The 18,624-nt window shown below is 44.3% G+C and overlaps 1 protein-coding gene across 10 annotated transcripts in view; it reads left to right on the top strand.

Annotated features, from left to right (window-relative positions):
- The window catches only part of LMO7 (LIM domain 7), a 195,668-nt gene that overhangs the window by 109,407 nt on the left and 67,637 nt on the right, over positions 1 to 18,624 (top strand). For all 10 annotated transcript variants that reach the window (XM_077343966.1, XM_077343965.1, XM_077343964.1 and 7 more), the window contains exons 6-9: positions 12,162 to 12,192; positions 14,131 to 14,244; positions 15,742 to 15,940; positions 17,856 to 18,111. In XM_077343966.1, the coding sequence (XP_077200081.1) occupies positions 12,162 to 12,192; positions 14,131 to 14,244; positions 15,742 to 15,940; positions 17,856 to 18,111 (600 nt within the window). The remainder of the gene's footprint in view (positions 1 to 12,161; positions 12,193 to 14,130; positions 14,245 to 15,741; positions 15,941 to 17,855; positions 18,112 to 18,624) is intronic.

Raw genomic sequence — 18,624 nt, 5'->3', positions numbered from 1 at the left:
AGCATATGAGAACCAACTGTAATTCCAGGGGATCCCCAGGTCCTACCTGGAGGCTGACATCCCTCTACAGAAAAGATATTTGGGTTTAGCAATTAAAGAAGGCTTGTTTTAAAACCTGCCATACACATGTTGTCACACCTTGAGACCAGGCAGGTACTGATACCAGTGCAATTAATTCAAAGATCCAAGTAATTCCCAGTCTGTGTATGTTTTCTCTGAAGGAAATTCTTATAGTTTCTGATAGGCTGCAGGAAGCCAGTCGTCCTATAGCAAAATTCAAATGCAACCAAGGCAGTATCCAAATCTCACATTTCAATGCCTGTGTAAGAATCCTGAAATATTTTAACTCTCAAGTTCTTTCAGGGCTTTAAAAACAAAAACTGGCTCCTTGCTCGGTTTCTTATCTGCTGTGTGAGGTTAACTAAGGAGTCAGAATGACAGGGCGTAAGTCCAGGTCTTCTGAACTTGCGGCCTGTGAGGTGAATGGCAGGGAGGGGTGTGCCTGGTGCCCTCTTCTTAGATAACAAAAGTTCTACCCGAGAGCCAGGCAGACTGGAAGGACGTTTCATGGGAATTTATGGGCTCAATCACTCATACCTATAAAAGGTTTATTGTCAAGCTTGGTCTATGAGTTGGCTCCCTGTTGCTTCCTGTCGCATTTCTTGAAGCATTTTGTTCACACTCATTCTTGCCCTGATTTGTTCTCTTGGGCTGCGGTGTTCTCTGAGGTGAGATGGATCCAGGGGGGCTCCCAGTTCTCCTTTCAGTCCTGCTGTGTAGCCCAGGCACAGGGGAATCTGTTAGTTTCAGATTCTTCAGGCCCCCAGAATAAAGGGACCAGAAAGCTGGGAACACAAGGCAGGACATGTCGCTGCAATGGCGGTGGGAGCAGCAGGTGGGCCCTCCCCCCTGACTGGCCTCAGAAGGGCGGCAGTGGCAGCAGCAGGTGGGTCCCACCTCCCCTCCGCTCCCCTCCCCCCTCCCCGACTGGCCTCAGAAGGGTAGCGGTGGGGCGACGGCAGAGGCGGCGGTGGTGCTGGTGGTGGTGGCGGCGGCAGCAGGCGGGCCCTCCCTCCCCCCTGCTCCCTCCAACCTCCCCCTCCCTCCCTCAGGGTGGCAGCCCGGGAAAAGCCCGGCAGACGAGGAGGTAGGAAGGCACGGAGTAAAAGGCCGCCTGAGCAGGTGGCAGCAGAGCTGGCCGGGAAGCCCTGCCCTAGAGCCCAGGTGCCTGTGCGAGGGCTTGCTTAGCCCAGGCTGCCTGTTGGGCTGCCGCGCAGTGAGCGGCCAAAAAAATAAATATATTTTTTTTAATTGGAGAACGCCGTGAGACAATTGGAAAATGCCGTGGGACGCGGGGCAAATGCCCCAAATGCGGGACTGTCCCACCAAAGGTGGGACATCTGGCCACCTTACCCCAGAATAGTAGTCCATGGAGAGCACTGAGACACACTCTGAGGCACTCCTCCACACCAAAATAGAAGACCCCAGAGAGGATCCTGCTAGACAGTCCTAGAGAGGGAAACATAAACCAGTTTTGAGTGGGGGGTGGGGGGTGCCGTCAAATCACAGCTAACTTATGGTGGCCTTAAGGGGTGAAAAACAAAAAGGGAATAAAAACCCATCCTGAGAAAACAAGTCAGTAACCCCAATGGTGAGCAGCAATATAAAGATTAAAATACAAATATTTATTACTCGGTGATATGAAGCAGATTTAAAACATTAACACATAACAATAAGAAAAAGAATTTGTTTTTATATGCTGCTTTACAACCGCCTTCCCTTTCCTCTCCCCACAACAGGCACCCTGTGAGGTAGGTGGCGCTGAGAGAGCCCTGAGATCACTGCTCGGTCAGGATAGCTTTCTCAGTGCTGTGGCGAGCCCAGGGTCACCCAGTGGGCTACATGTGGAGAAGGAGCAAGGAATCAAACCTGGGTTGCCAGATTAGAAGTCCACTACACCAAACTATGTGCAATATTGCATGTACGGTCTCAGTTGTTTCATGTGGTACGACCATAGACTGCGTTTCAACCTAGAGGGTCTTCATCCGTGGTCAGCTAAATGATATGCACACATATGAAAATAGCACAGTGCAATCATTAGACCTGGTTGGTGGCCTATGAGACTCATAAAACTTGAAGCTCCAACAATATGTAATCCTAATTTCAGACATGGAGCACACAGTCAAAAATCCAAGTAGTCCAGAGCCTCTGTTCTGTCCAGGGCCAATGTTCAGTCCTCAGAGCATCATTGTTAAAACGAGGGCCTTAACAATGTTATTTCTGCATGCAGTTGGAAGAGATACGATACCATTGGTAGACAGACACCATCTTTTAAGCATGTGCACAATTATCAGTAAAATGAATAGACAGAGTAGGTTTTGAGCAGTCACCGTCTGGATTCAGAGCCCCGTTTAACCCACGTTCAGTCTAGTTATCTCTCAGCCTACTGCGCAGGGTAAGGATGCAGTCGAATAGCGACGTGTGGTGTACCCTGATCTTCTTAGAGGAAGCGTGGGAAACCTGCTTGATACACAATTTAAATGTGTTAACATTCAGATCGGAAGATCTTCCAGTGGTGTGGAGTGATTGTCTGGCTTCTAGCCTGATGAGGCTCAAAGGTGTAGGGCAAAATTACTGAATTAAGCATGAATTAACGTGAAAGATAACGTATAGTCAATTTTAGCCCTCCCACATGTCCTCACCCCTGCCTCTCCCATGCTCTCGATCTGCAGCTAGCCAAGATAGAAGATCTTACAAGAAGATGTCTGGATTCTCATAAAAATTCTCAGAACGGTGTCTTGTTCCGCTTGTTTTCCCAGGCTTCTTAGCAGAGGTGGCTGTAGAGATCAGGGTCCTCCAGCTTTTCAAGCCTGTGGGCACTTTTGAAATTCTGACACAGGGTGGTAGGCGTGACACAATGTTTACCGCAAGAGGAAGAGGGAGGATAATTTTTTTTTTAATTTGGGAAGAGGTGTGAAAGGGAAAGAACCCAACCCTCTACTAGCAGCTGGTGCTGAAACATGTTCCTTCATCCTCCTCATCATCATCATCATTTGGATTTATTACCCGCCACTCTTGGATAAAGCCGGCTTGTGGCGGGTTACAAAGTAAAAACAATATAATCCCCTAAACCCCCTGTTGCCCTTAAAACCAGCGATTAAAATACAACTACCAGAAAGAGAGAAAGAAAGAGGCGGCAACCAATCCACCGCCTACCCCCTCCGGGAACCAGGGGAGCAGCTGACCCCGCAGATGACACGCAGTGGAATACTCCTCCTTTGGGGGGGGGCACAGATCTTCTCTTCACCCAGCCAGTTGGATTTCCAGTGGCCAATCAGAGGTCCCGAGCTGGGTACCCCTCTTCTAGACACATGGTTCTTTCACTTGCTTTTCAGTTTCTTCAAAACAGAGTAATTCAATACCATGCGGTATTGAATTACCCTTCTCTTTCCATCTTTCCTGCCCTAATATCTCCCCTCTTCCTCCTGCGGTAGGCCTTTTGCGTCATGCCTACCACCTTGTCATGGCCAACCAAGGGCAAGAGCACATATATGCATGGCTGGGTTTTTGCATCCAGGCGCTCTACATATTGGAGGGTGGAGTGGTACATGCTGGGAGAATTATGTTTTTCTCATTTAGAGTCACTTAACAGCATTTCTAATAGTCAGTCTGTGAGTGCCTCTGCTTCTATGTACTTGTCTGTTTGAGAGAGTCAGTCTCTCAATAAGTTACTGTGACAAAGGGAAGTGTGTCATGAACAAAGTTTACCTCAGTGAGAACCTATGAGATTGAATCTATGTTTATTATTAGAATCAGAATCACAAAGCGACCACAAAGGGCTGTCCAGTCCAGCCCCACCTCTTTCTCAGGCACTTAAAAATTACGTCCTCTTGACAGGTGCTCATCCAATCTCCTAAAAACTTCCAGTGAAGGAGATGTTACCACCCTTTGAGACAGCCTATTCCGTCTAAGAACGGCCCTCACCACCAGAAAATGCTTTTTAATATTTAAGTGGAACCTCCTTTCCCCTAATTTGAAGCCACCGCTCCTAGTCCTGGTCTCTAAAGCTGCAGTAAACAAGCTGCCCCCCTCCTCCACATGTCTACCTTTTACGTAGTTCAACAGAGCTATGCCATCTCCTCTTTTTCTCCCCTTCTCCAAGCTACTCCCTCAAAATTCCAATTTTTCCAGTTGCGAAGAAGAGAGAAAAGCCTGTCAGCTATACAAGCAACGTCCTTTGTGTTTGTTGACTATGAATATAAGTAAGTGAGTGTGTTTAACAATTACTTAAAAATCAACAACTATGAATGGTTATTTCAAGAAAAAGAACAACTGCCCAAGTGCGGGGGGGGGGGGGGGGGAGCTGATCTCAAAACACTGAGATCTCCAAACAGAACTTTCCCACTTACTCTGCTTGGGATTCTGTGGAGTCTAAAGGCTGCCACACAGATTTATTCTTACATTCGTTTTAAATCATGAACCAAGCCCCAGATTCAATTTCTGCAACATACATGTCCTTAGCTGCCTGGCTGTGATTCGGAGGATCAGTTTGAGAGCTAGCAGTTGGTGGAAAGGAGAATGCACAGCTGCCCAAGGGTGGGGAGAGTGTGGGCAGATGGATAAACTTCAAAAGCTGCCTGAACAGTGACGCACAGAACTCGGAGATAATTTAGCATACAGAGGAGGTAATTAGAGTAGCAGAGGAACCGAGCTCCTATTCTAGCAAAAGGTAGCCTCGTATAGATGATGATGTTATAGATAGAACAATAAAGGGAATGCTTGTTGCTTCTGTCCATGAAGAAGAGAAGGAAACCGTTCTCAGGCAGGCAAACCAATGGTAATTTTTGTGGTCTTCCTGCTTTAAGAGTCCTGTCCATATTGAGTCCAAAAACATTATAGATATTATTCCCTGTGAAACCAGAACTGTATGTATGAATTAACCTTAATGAAATCTGCTTTCAGTTTCAGAAATGTCTTTTTAGAACAACAGGGTATCCAGGGAAAGCCGGGGGGAGGGGTTGGCTGGAAGGATAGAGAGAAGGGGAGAGAGGGGAGAACCACCATAGGGGAAGGGGAGCCAATGGGGAAACAAGCCACAAGAGAAGCAGCACCTACAGAGAAGGTGCAGTAGAAGACTGAGGAAAGTAGATGGAATATGGGTATGATAGACGGTCCTGAGAGGGTCCAAAAACCAGAGACTGAAGGTAAAAAAGGTAAACAGAATTGATTGGGAAAGGAAAGGGATTGATGCTAGGCACAAATTGCAAGTACTCAGAGGATGGGGCATTATGAGGAAGGTGGGGCCACTAAAGGCAGCCATTTCAGTAGTCCCTTTTGTTCCCCTCCCTTTGGAAGGGGGAAAAGTGAAATGAGGATTTAAAGGGCTGCCAGACATTTAAACTGGCCCCAAAATGGTGGAAAGAACTCCCGGAAGAGCTAAGGGCTTTGACGGAGCTCACGGGATTCCGCAGGGCCGGCAAGTCAGCGCTATTCTGCCAGGCGTCTGGTTGAGGCCAGGGCGGTAACCGGAGATGTCAATGGGTGGATCCCGCCCTATGTGAATAATCCGCCCCCTGGACTGACAGATTTATAAGGTTATCTATGCTGGCCCTTGGCTGGAACAGTTATTAGTTTTTATGAGGTTAAGGAACTTCGCCGCCATCTGTTTTTTTGGCTCCTGTTTTCTAGTTCTATTTGTATGATTAAGGGGTTTTATGGGTTTTTATATTGTGTTTTTATTGATTTTATGCCGTGAACCGCCATGAGACAGTCTGTTGTGAGGGGTGGCATAAAAATCTAAATCTAAATAAATAAACAAACCTAACAGACAGGTCCATCTGTCTGCTGTTAGCCTGAAAGGACCAGCCACCATTTTAGTGGTCCGTGTCATTTCTGTCACTTTTAAAGGTGGGGGGAGCGAAATCGATTGTTCAAATGGCTTACAGCCTTTTTCGCCTAACACGAGGGCAGGCATGCCCGTTTGTTGCCAGCCTGAAATGGCTGCTAGTCAAACCCCTAAACTGGAGAAAAATCTGGGAAATATTTGGGGGAGGGCCTTCCGCCAAACCTTGGTTTGGGGGAGATTAACGATTTGGTGTTTCATTGCCAAATTCGGTTTGTGCTGATCCCTGTCTGTCTGCTTCATTATTGAACTCCAATTCATGGTCCCACAAATACTGTTGATTGTCTCTTTCACCTTCCCTGAAGTCCTTGTAGAGTTTATAATTCATCTTTGATAGAAGGTTGACCCTCTTGGGGAAATGTTTCCCCTTCTACATCCCATAGCCGTCTGAAGCCGAATTCTTCTGTGAATGGGGCCATCTGATGTATACCCACAGCCTCACCATTGGATTCAGAGGAAGCAGAGATGAAACTGTGACCCAAGCTGTGTACTCAATGTCACTCTGAGGAAGTGAATGGATGAACGGCTGGGCTAAAGCTGGCCAAGTGTTAGACTTGGCAAGCGTCACGCTTGAGGGGGGTAGTAGAATGTTCGGAATGTTGAGTGTGCGGAGGGGAAAAAAGGACATCCTGTAAAAGCTCTTATTTGTGGCACCACCAGTCCATTATGAGGAATTTGAAACGGATCAGTTACGTTTAGGATTGTCTTGTAACACAAACTTCAAGGGAAAACTTTTGGTGTCAAAGCTAGAGAGAACGTCCCGCAGAACCCTTGTTGGATGCCTTCTTGAACAAAATGGCATTCTCTTGATTCTCCTCCCTTGCTTAGTGTTCAAACCTTCAGGTTTACAATTGAGATGATCAATATCTGTTCTCTTGGAGAAAATGGCTGCCTTGGAGGGTGGACTCTACGACGCTATACTCAGCTTAAGCTCTCTCCAAATCTCCAGGTATTTTCCCACCAAGAGCTGGCAACCCTAGGTCTCTCCCCTCCCCCAACATTCCCCTCCACAGCCCCCCCCCCCTTTCAGGCATTTCCCAACCCTACCTCAACCTCATTGTTCTTTCCAGATATTTTCTGTGGCTCTTGGCTAGTCATGGTTCCGTCTAAAGAACAAAATGTTTAAGGCCCTGAGCTTTCAAATCCTAGAGCCAGGAGGTGACATCTGGGGAAGACCTTGGCCTCTATGCCCCATTGTTGGTTGACCAAAGAACTGCTTGGCCACTGTATGAGGCATGATGCGAGAGTAGATGGACCATTGGTTTGGTCCAGTATGATTCTTTGTATATCCTTAGGCATGCCAGTGAATGCTATTTTGTATTGCTAAAAGATATTTGTTGAAATGGACATTACTGCCTTTTTTGAAAGTTGAGGTCTACTGTTGTTGGAAACACACTTTACCTACTTAGGTGTTTGGGTGGCAGGAAAAGTCTGGTTGTTGGGATGTAGCCCCATTTCTTTCTGCTACTGGTCCTTCTTTGGAAGGGAACAAGACCTATAAAAAACAACCCTATTTTGGTCATTGGTCTCCTTTCCTGGAGAACTGGGCACCATCGCTTCTTTGTTGTTGTTATGTGCGAAGTCGTGTCCGACCCATTGCGACCCCATGGACAATGATCCTCCAGGCCTTCCTGTCCTCTACCATTCCCCGGAGTCCATTTAAGCTTGCACCTACTGCTTCAGTGACTCCATCCAGCCACCTCATTCTCTGTCGTCCCCTTCTTCTTTTGCCCTCAATCGCTCCCAGCATTAGGCTCTTCTCCAGGGAGTCCTTCCTTCTCATGAGGTGGCCAAAGTATTTGAGTTTCATCTTCAGGATCTGGCCTTCTAAAGAGCAGTCAGGGCTGATCTCCTCTAGGACTGACCGGTTTGTTCGCCTTGCAGTCCAAGGGACTCGCAAGAGTCTTCTCCAGCACCAGAGTTCAAAAGCCTCAATTCTTTGACGCTCGGCCTTCCTTATGGTCCAACTTTCACAGCCATACATTGCAACTGGGAAGACCATAGCCTTGACTAAACGCACTTTTGTTGGCAAGGTGATGTCTCTGCTTTTTAGAATGCTGTCTAGATTTGCCATAGCTTTCCTCCCCAGGAGCAAGCGTCTTTTAATTTCTTTGCTGCAGTCCCCATCTGCAGTGATCTTGGAGCCCAGGAAAATAAAATCTGTCACTATCTCCATTTCTTCCCCATCTATTTGCCAGGAATTGAGAGGGCCGGATGCCATGATCTTTGTTTTCTTGATGTTGAGTTTCAAGCCAACTTTTGCACTCTCCTCCTTCACCCGCATCAACAGGCTCTTTAGTTCCTCTTCACTTTCTGCCATTAGAGTGGTATCATCTGCATATCTGAGGTTGTTGATATTTCTCCCTGCAATCTTGTTCCCAATTTGTGACTCCTCTAATCCCGCATTTCTCATGATGTGCTCCGCATACAAGTTAAATAGGCAAGGCGACAGTATACAGCCTTGCCGAACTCCTTTCTCAATTTTGAACCAGTCAGTGATTCCATGTTCAGTTCTCACTGTTGCTTCTTGACCTGCATATAAATTTCTCAAGAGACAAATAAGATGCTCTGGTATTCCCATCTCTTTAAGAACTTGCCATAATTTGTTGTGCTCCACACAATCAAAGGCTTCAGCATAGTCAATGAAGCAGAAGTATACGTTCTTCTGGTACTCCCTAGCTTTCTCCATGATCCAGCGTATGTTGGCAATTTGATCTCTAGTTCCTCTGCCTCTTCGAAATCCTGCCTGTACTTCTGGAAGTTCTCAGTCCACATATTGCTGGAGCCTAGCTTGTAGGATTTTGAGCATAACTTTGCTAGCATGAGAAATGAGTGCAATAGTGCGGTAGTTGGAACATTCTTTGGCATTGCCCTTCTTTGGGATTGGAATGTAAACTGACCTTTTCCAATCATGTGGCCATTGTTGAGTTTTCCAAATTTGCTGGCATATTGAGTGTAGCACTTTTACTGCATCGTCCTTTAAGATTTTGAATAGTTCAACTGGAATGCTGTCACCACCACTAGCTTTATTGTTGCTCAGACTTCCTAAGGCACATTTGACTTCACATTCCAGGATGTCTGGCTCCAGGTCAGTAACTACCCCATTGTGGTTATCAGGGATGTTAAGCTCGCTCTTGTATAGTTGTTCTGTATAATTTTGCCACCTTTGTTTAATCTCTTCTGCTTCTGTGAGGTCCCTACCATTTTGGTCCCTTATCATACCCAACTTTGCATGAAACGTTCTCTTCATATCTCCAATTTTCTTGAAAAGATCTCTGGTCCTCCCCATTCTATTGTTTTCTTCTATTTGTTTGCACTGTTCATTTAAGAAGGCATTCTTATCTCTTCTAGCTTTTCTCTGGAATTCTGCATTCAATTGGGTGTATCTTTCTCTTTCTCCCTTGCCTTTCACTTCCCTTCTCTCCTTAGCTATTTGTAAAGCTTCCTCAGACAGCCATTTTGATTTCTTGCATTTCTTTTTCTTTGGGATGGTTTTAGTTGCTACCTCTTGTACAATATTGCGAACCTCCGTCCATAGTTCTTCAGGCACTCTATCTATCAGATCTAATTCCTTAAATCTATTTGTCACCTCTACTGTGTATTCTTCGGGGATATGATTTAGTTCATACCTGAGTAGCCTAGTGCTTTTCCCTACTTTCTTCAATTTAAGCCTAAATTTTGCAACAAGAAGCTCATGATCTGAACCACAATCAGCTCCTGGTCTTGTTTTTATTGACTGGATAGAACTTTTCCATCTTTGGCTGCAGAGCACATAGTCAATCTGATTTCTGTGTTGACCGTCTGGTGATGTCCATGTGTAGAGTCGTCTCTTGGGTTGTTGGAAAAGAGTGTTTGCTATGACCATTGTATTCTCTTGACAAAATTCTACCAGCCTGTGCCCTGCTTCATTTTGTACTCCAAGGCCAAACTTGCCTGTTATCCCGGTTATCTTTTGGCTTCCTACTTTAGCATTCCAATCCCCCATGATGATAAGCACATCATTTTTTGGCGTTGCTTCTAGAAGGTGTTGTAGGGCTTCATAGAACTGATCAACTTCATCCTCTTCCGCAGCAGTGGTTGGGGCATAGACCTGGATCACTGTGATGTTGAATGGTTTGCCTTGGATTCGAACTGAGATCATTCTGTCATTTTGGGGATTGTATCCCAAGACTGCTTTTCCTACTCTCTTATTGATTATGAAGGCGACTCCATTTCTTCTGCGAGATTCTTGTCCACAGTAGTATACCTGATGGTCATCTGAATTAAATTCACCCATTCCTGTCCATTTTAGTTCACTGATTCCTAAAATGTCGATGTTCAGTCTTGTCATTTCTTGTTTGACCACGTCCAGCTTGCCTTGATTCATGGATCTGACGTTCCAGGTTCCTATGGAATAAAAATCTTTACAGCATCGGACTGTCTTTTCGCCACCAGTTACTTCCACAACTGAGCGTCCTTTCGGCTTTGGCCCAGTCGCTTCATTCATTCTGGCGCTACTTGTACTAGCCGTCTGCTCATCCCCAGTAGCATATTGGACACCTTCCGACCTGAGGGGCTCATCTTCCGGCGTCATATCGTTATGCCTATTGGAACTGTCCATAGAGTTTTCATGGCAAAGATACTGGAGTGGTTTGCCATTTCCTTCTCCAGTGGATCACCTTTTGTCAGAGCTCTCAGCTATGACCTGTCCGTCTTGGGTGGCCCTGCACGGCATAGCTCATAGCTTCACTGAACTACGCAAGCCCCCTTGCCACAACAAGGCAGCGATCCTTGAAGGGGGCATCGCTTCTTGCTTATCTCCAAAGTCCCATGGCACTCATCATACATCTTGTTCTCGCACGTTATCTTTCATGGCCAGCAGGTTGGAGCAGCCAACGTCTTTCTATAGCAACAAACACCTTTCCACAATGTTTGCAAGTATGCACAATTCATTTCAGGAAGTCTACTAGTGAATATCTGAAAATGTTATGTACTAAAATTGCTCCTCTTAGGGAGGTGGCTTTTGGTGGACATCTGCATGGAGACAGTAATGTGCAGCCTAGCCTGCAAATGCATTTCATCTGACACATGTTGCTTACATCCCCAAGACCAAGGTGCCCATGGACATACACCATAGTGTAACAGCTTGTGGAGGATTAAATTGTGCATCTTTGTAAATGTTTTCCATTGCCTTGCTGGCTGAATGACTTGAGAACTATGGTAATTCATTTTGTGTTGGCAGCAATACAAACACATTAGTAACATTTTAGCTTTAGCTTCCAGAGGTTTTCTATAAGTAATAATCTTTCCAGTTGTTCAATAAAATAGCTAAACTTCAGTTTATATGCATGCTTAAAAGTTAGACTTTTAGTGCTGATTTTTAAATCCCTGCAATATATGTTCTTATCTTAATGTCCACTGGTTTTCTTTGAAATTGAGGTTGTCAGTTTTATTTCAATGCTGGAAAATGCCTAGTGGGTAAGCTCAGTTGGTTTTAAGTCCTAGCCAGAGGTGAATTCCAAAAATACATTGTTTCATAAAATTTGGTAAAATGAACGGATGCAATGCAAGTCAAGTGGAGTAATTTCCACGCCATAATTACCTCCACCAAAAGTGACTTTACCAGGAAGTGTCATGGTTACAAAAATAATACTCTGTTAAAAGCACATGGATAATGTGCTTTCAATGAACTTCAGAAGTTCCAGAAAAATTCAGCTGCAAAAGCACATTGAAAGTGCATTATCCAATGTAAGTGGGATATAAAATGTACTTTATAGAATCTTTCCCCTGATAATTTCCCCTCAATTCAGTTATGTGTCTGTGACACACATGCAGAGGACATAAAATTAACATGGCATTCTGATGTTTTGTTTTAATTGGCATTGAAGGAGGGGAAATTTGTAAGATTTCCCAATTTTTAAATTGTCTGGAAAATGTGCATTATTGCCCCTAGGTAGAGTTTCCTAGGGCAGGTTCATGGGCATGCCTTCATCCATTTTTCTCCCACTTTTGCTTGCATACCTGGATCTCCTCTTGCAGGTTAGTTTGTGTGATTTCCCTGTTCTCCAGTTTTGCCTTGCGATTTAATTGGACCTCATGTTCAGTGAGGTACAGTAGTACTTCTGGAATGTAAGAATGTTACAATATTTGGTTCTGTGGTCTCTTTGATAAAGTTCTCTTGCCTTCAGTCTGGGGGTAGTAGTCAATTTTCGCCATGGAAATACCATTGAATGCTGGTCCTGATCTAGATTAATAAACATTTTTTCTCTGTTTTTCTTAGGCAAGAAGAGACCAACAGAAGAGTGAAAAATGTAAGATGTGAGGGGTGGGCAGGGAGTTTCCTCATTTTTAACCATATGACACCCAAGAAAATGACTTGAAATTTTCATTTACTGGGTTTATTAATGTTGTTAACGAGGCCTGTCAAGCTGGAGTAAGAACTGGTCTTGTGATGAGATGTGCTTTCCTGAATGAGTCAACCCAGCCTTTCTCAACCTTTTTACTGCTGAGAAACCTCTAAAACATTCTTCAGGCTTCAAGAAATCCCAGAAATGGCACAATTATGTAGAATATGGCTGGGAAGCATAACTTTACATGCCCACCTGGGGCCCCTCCCATCCCTATCCCCTCCAGGCCAGTTTGGGGGAGGGAGGATGGTCATAACACCCAATTAATGTTTAACAAATTTTAAAAATCAGCTCCCACCCTTTCGGGAAACCCTTCTAGGGCTGTCAGGAAACCCCAGGGTTTCATGAAACCCTGGTTGAGAATGCTCGACTTGGCCGGTTGATTTAAACAACACACTTTGTCCTCTTATGTGAACTTCTGAGCAGTGTACCGTGTTGCCTCTCAGTCCTCAAGATTCCTCCTGCATGGGTAAACTTTACTAAATTCTGTGAATGCCAACTTTTATGCAAGTTTGTGGTTTTCTCCCCTGATCTTCTTGTTGAGAAACCTTTGCCAAGTTCCCAAGGAATGCTGGGCCAAGGGGCCTAAGAGTACAGTTTTGTGATTACTTGCTTTGTGGTTTTAATCTTAACCTTGTGGAATCTTCCAGTGCAAAAGTCACTACAACAGTTCATAAACGTCTACCTATGTACTAGGGGTTGCCTGGCAGGAGATGTGGGGGGAGGACTTACCAATAGAAAAAAGAAGCCCCAGGCCTCTTTTGCACCATCACACAGGAAGTAATGTCATCATGCCCGTGATCTCCAAGTGATGCTCTGGTATGTGGGCAATAGCTCTATGGCAAAACCAGCTTCTATCATAGACTTTTTCTCCAAGTCTTTTCTAGAGTCTTGCCTGGAAGTATGAAAACGTCACTTCCTCTGAAATGGCCTAGGCCTTTCTACTGGTAACCCCCCCCCCCCACTGGCCAGTTGATTGGCAGCTGGGGGGCAGGACTCCCACCTGTACTTGCAGGTCTGACAACCTATTATGTACTCAGACTTACTTTAGAAACTAGATTTTAGATAGGTGACTAGAGTTGCCACTCTCCAGGTGGAAGCTGGAGGTCTCCCAGAATTACAGGTGGTCTCCAGATGACAGAGATTAGTTCCCTTGGAGATAATAGCTGCTTTGGAAGGTGGACTCCATGGCATCATATCCTTGCTAAGTTCCCTTCTTTCTCCAAATCTTGCCTTCTCTAGCCTCCACCCTCAAAATCTCATGGAATTTCTCTACCCAGAGCTAGTAACTCTATGAATCTAATAAAACTGTAGTGCCTTAAAGCAGGGGTGGGCAAACTGTGGCCATCCAGATGTCCATGGATGTACAATTCCCCCGAGCCACTGCCAGCATTCGCTGGCAGGGGCTCATGGGAATTGTAATCCATGGACATCTGGAGGGCCACAGTTTGCCCATCCCTGCCTTAAAGCATGGCCAAGTAAAGTACTTGAACATATTTCTTTTTGCTGTTCATGTGAATACATCATGGGCATAATATAAATTGGTTTTCATTGTAAAATGTAACAAGAGATCATCAAGTGGGGAGTAATAATTTGGCCAGTTTATTTGAAAGAGGACCTGATCAGAGGTTCTTGCTAATGGAAAATCACATGTGTTACTTGAAAGAGAATTGTAGAACATCTGTCTTTTGAAAGAGAAATGAAATCATAGTAGGAACAATTATAAAGCACTTAACGTATTATGGGGGACCTAGAGCTGAATGCGGTATTTTGTCATCAGTTTCCCCCTTTACTTGTCTAACTTCATTACTTGATTCCTTTTTTGTTTTGTATCGTTTTTAGGTTTTGATCACATTGTATTGGCTGGGTAGGAAAGCTCACAGCAACCCATCTTATAATGGCCCACACCTTAATTTAAAAGCCTTTGAAAAATTATTAGGTCAAGCTTTGACAAAGGTAAGGCATTAAAGTGTGGGAAAACAATTTATAACAAATTCGTAATTTATATGTATACCTATTGATAACAAATATAAATATTTATACGTATTTATAAAATATAAATATTGTTATATATAAATATTGATAAGTAATATAAATATTGTTATATATATACATATTGATAAAATATAACTATTGTTATAATATATATACATATTGATAACAAATAAATATTTCATAGTCTGCGTGACAACCTGTCCAGACTTCAGTTTTATATGTGGATTGCTTTGACAGGAAGGGATGGATGATGCTGGGGCCATTTCCTCTCTTTGTTCCACACACACCTGGCTTTTTTGTGTTGGGAACTGGAATGTAGGCTCGCTAAGTCTGGGTTGGGAATTCCTGGGGGTGGAGCCTTGGAGAGGATAGGGTTGGAGCAGGGGAGGGACCGCAGCGTGGAGTAGAGTCCAAATCCGCCATGTTCTCCACAGGAACTGATTTCTGTAGTTAGTCTAAGGATAAGTTATAATTCCAAGGGCTATTCCAGGCTTCACCTGAAGGTTAGAAATCCTACTAGAAGGCTAGGTTCAGTTTGTGGGGCTTCTCGGGGCTTCTTGTGATTCTTGTGGGGCTTCTCAGGGCTTCTTGTGATTCTTTCTTATAAAGAGATGACTGGGGTATAAAGACATGATAGAAGTTTATAAAATGATTCATGGGACGGAGAGAGTTAACCAAGGGAGATTTTTATCCCTCTCTCAAAATACTAGAATTTCAGGGCATCTAGGGAAGCTAAAGGACAGTGATTTCAGGATGCACAAAAGGAAAACAATACAGCTAGAGTGATTAAAATTAAACTTTGTTGCCACGGGATGTAGTGCTAGTTATAGGAAACAACAGCTTTAAAAGGGGATTGAATAGATTCATGGAGGATAAGTCTGCCTAGTAGCCATGATCACCAAGGGGAAACTCCACATTCAGAGGCAGTAGACCTCTGAAACCCAGAGCCAGGAGAAAACAGAGAAAGATCTTGGCCTCTCTTCCCTGTTGTTGACCATCCAGAGGAACACTTCCTGTGTGAGACAGGAAGCTGGACTCATCCAGAAGTGCTCTTCTTAGGTTCTTAGTCTTTTAGCATAATGCTTCAGGCTGACTTGTTGCTCTTAATTACATTTTATTCTAAACTCTTAGATGTAGCACAACAAAAATAGAGTCCAACAGCACCTTGAAGACCAACAAAGATTTATTCAAGGTGTGAGCTTTCGAGTGCATGCACCTTGAATAAATCTTGGTTTGTCTACAAGGTGCTATTGGACCCTATTTTTGTTGTACTACTTCAGACCGACTCGGCTACCCACTTGAATCTATTCTTAGGTGTAGTGCGCGAGTATGTATATTCGGACGAAACTGGAAAACATTTGCATGAAATTCATTTTGCCAGGATGCAGGCATCTGCTCATTAATAAATCTCATTACCAATTTAATGTCTGAAGGACCAATCAACTCTGATCTCTGCAGGCTCTTGGAGAATCAAACAGTCCCAAGGGAAGTGGAAGGGACAGTGGGTACGGTGACATCTGGTACCTCGAGCGCAGTGACTCGCTTTCCTCCTCGGCCAACCATAAGAGGGAGGATTCGTTCGACAGCTTGGATTCGTTTGGGTCGAGGTCTTCTGCCAGCCTTTCTTCAGACATAACTCTAAAAGGTTGCAGTGAAGGTATGTCCCTATCAAACCTCCAGTTAACCTTTTTAAATTTTATTTTGTAGAAAGAAGAGAGAAAGATGGATTAAATCCTACTATGCGTTCATTTTTTTCAGGTTTTTCCCCTTCCCAGCAACAATAGGCCTTTCGCAGAATATCTTTCTCTAAGCAAATATTGACTCTCTAGCAATTGATTGAAATATACTGAGCTATGACCTGCTGCTCAGCTCAGAGCCAAGCTGTAAATGAGAGAGGCTTGAGGATCCATTCCCCGGCCATCAACACCACTTTAGGAGCATTTGAATGTGGGTCCTCACGCAACTTGTAAAGAACTACAAATGCTTCTAAAATGACATGGGCAGCTTTGGGAGGGACCTATGGCCAACATTTGTATTGTGGGCCTTCCTTCGGCAAAAGAGCCTTGTGGGTCTTAGAAACACTCCTTGGGACAGAGCAGAGCTCTGCAGACAATAATCCCTTTTTCTTATTCTTTGTTTCTCTTATTCTTTGCTTTATTAAACAGGGGTTAAGTGGGAGCTCTACCAGTTGGGAAGCTGCCAGATTTCATTTTAACCATAAAATCCCAGGAAATCCCATTTCTTAGCTAACCCCCACCCGAATTCAAGAGAGGGGAGTTATTTGTTTGTTTGTTTATTATTGGATTCATATGCCGCCCCACCCCGCAAGCTGTTAACAACATGAAATGAAATTTCAAGATAAAACAATTATACAGTCAAATAGTTAATTGCCAAAAAAGCAGTTTAAAACAATTCCTTACAATTTCATCGTCAACGGTATCTAGCAGTTGCCGATCCATAACTACTCATATCCGGGAGAGATCGTTGCAGGATGTTTCTAATCAATGGCTCCATCCAAATACTTGACAGAAGAGCTCTGTCTTTCAGGCCCTTGGGTTAATTTTTGAAGGGCCTGCAGCTCTTCCGGGAGCTCATTCCACCAGGTGGGGGCCCAACGTACTTTTCGAGGGCCAGGGATCGCCAGCCTGTTTGTATTAGTTGGGCGCAATGTTCTTTGGGTGCTATAAGGCAGTCCCTCAGGTACATGGAGCCCAGGCTGCAAATGGCTTTAAAGGTTAAGGTTAAGGCCAAAACCTTGAACCTGATCTGGAATTCCACCAGGAGCCAATGCACCTGCATAAGGACAGGTCCGATGTGTACTCTCATTTTAATGTTCATTTTAAATATAAAGAAGATGGTAAAACTGACCCTATTTTACAGTCCATTTTTCACTGAGAGAAAAAAAGGTTTTTATTCTCTGTGGTCAAAATAGAGAGCCGTGTTTTAATTCCCTGATCCGCAGTAACGAAAAAGCCAAGCAAATATTTCAGTGTTTTCATTTTAAAGGTTTAAATCTCTGATTCAACATTGCTAAGGAGTGTCACTTTGCGGCTGCATTCTGAGCAGGCGTGACCGAAGGTGACATTTCCCCAGGGGGGTTGAAGTTTCCAGCAGCAACAAATCCAGTTTAATAAGCATGCTGGCGTTAACCGACGCCTTGTAATCTCTTCCCTGAGTCTTCGTCCCTTCTTTGCTTGTCATGACACTTTGATAACGCGTTCTGCCATTGACAAATCAATTTTAAAGAACTACTGGAGAGATGAGGGTCTCTCGTTGTTCCAGCCATGCGCATTCTAATGATAAACGTCACTTGGTTTGAAAAAGCAAATGACTAGAGAGAGAACATTTTGTTTTCTGAGCAAGGTGATGAAAGGAAGATAGTAATGCGAGGAATGTAATGCCGCTGTGCAAACTCAAGTTCCGTCCAGCAGATATTTCTACAGCATCATCGCAAGTTCCTAATAATAGCGGCACTTTTGTTAGCTTTGTAACCTCACAGTGTGCTTATATTGCGATATCGTAAGCTGAAATTTTGCTGCAAAAGAGGTCCTTTGTGTGTTCTGTTTCTCTAGATTGTGAGAGCGACACAGACTCCGAAACACGCACCAGGATGCACGACCCTAGTAAAGACGACATGTCCTACCGCAGGGTCTCCTTGATCGAACCCAAACCTGCCGCGGAGTTCAATCGTTTCTTACCTGGCAAAGCCAAGCCATCGCCAACGTACATGCCAGCCCCTTTGAGGAAGAAGAGGACAGAAAAGAATGAAGACAATAGAAGGAGCTGGGCAAGTCCTGTGTTCACCGAGCCAGATGGAACCTTCTCCAGGTACTGGCGTGTTGCTTACACTCGATCAACAGCAAAGGTTAATCTTGCGGCTCTCAAGAAGGTTGGTGCAGATGTAGTGTGCCTTATGAAAATCAGAAGCATATTTATAGGCACATGCATTCCTTCCAACCTCCTCACCACCTTTACATGGGTGGCTCTAATGGTGGTGTCACAGCAAAAGTGCTTTGGCACATCCGCAAACTAGGTTTTGTAAATCCATTTCAGACAAGGGCAGAGTCAGATTAATGGAGATAACATTGCTAATGCCTTGGTTATTGCACACCGTGATTATTGCACAATGTCCGACACTCCCAGTCTCCTAACTGTGGTTAGGAGAAACAGAAAGCTACATTTTACACTGCCCAAAGTAAATCGTGTTTGCTAAAATCAGCACTCTTCTGAGATTTTCAGAATTCCTGGATTTAAGGAAACAGGAAGTGTGGGGATACGATTTTGCCTTGTGCAGAGTATTCTGGGTACTTTTGAGTTTTTGGTTGAAGGTTTTTGAAGTGA

Source organism: Paroedura picta, chromosome 6 (genome assembly GCF_049243985.1).
Source record: "Paroedura picta isolate Pp20150507F chromosome 6, Ppicta_v3.0, whole genome shotgun sequence".
In the NCBI taxonomy this organism is placed as follows: domain Eukaryota; kingdom Metazoa; phylum Chordata; class Lepidosauria; order Squamata; family Gekkonidae; genus Paroedura; species Paroedura picta.
This window is presented reverse-complemented; position numbering and strand designations above follow the sequence as displayed.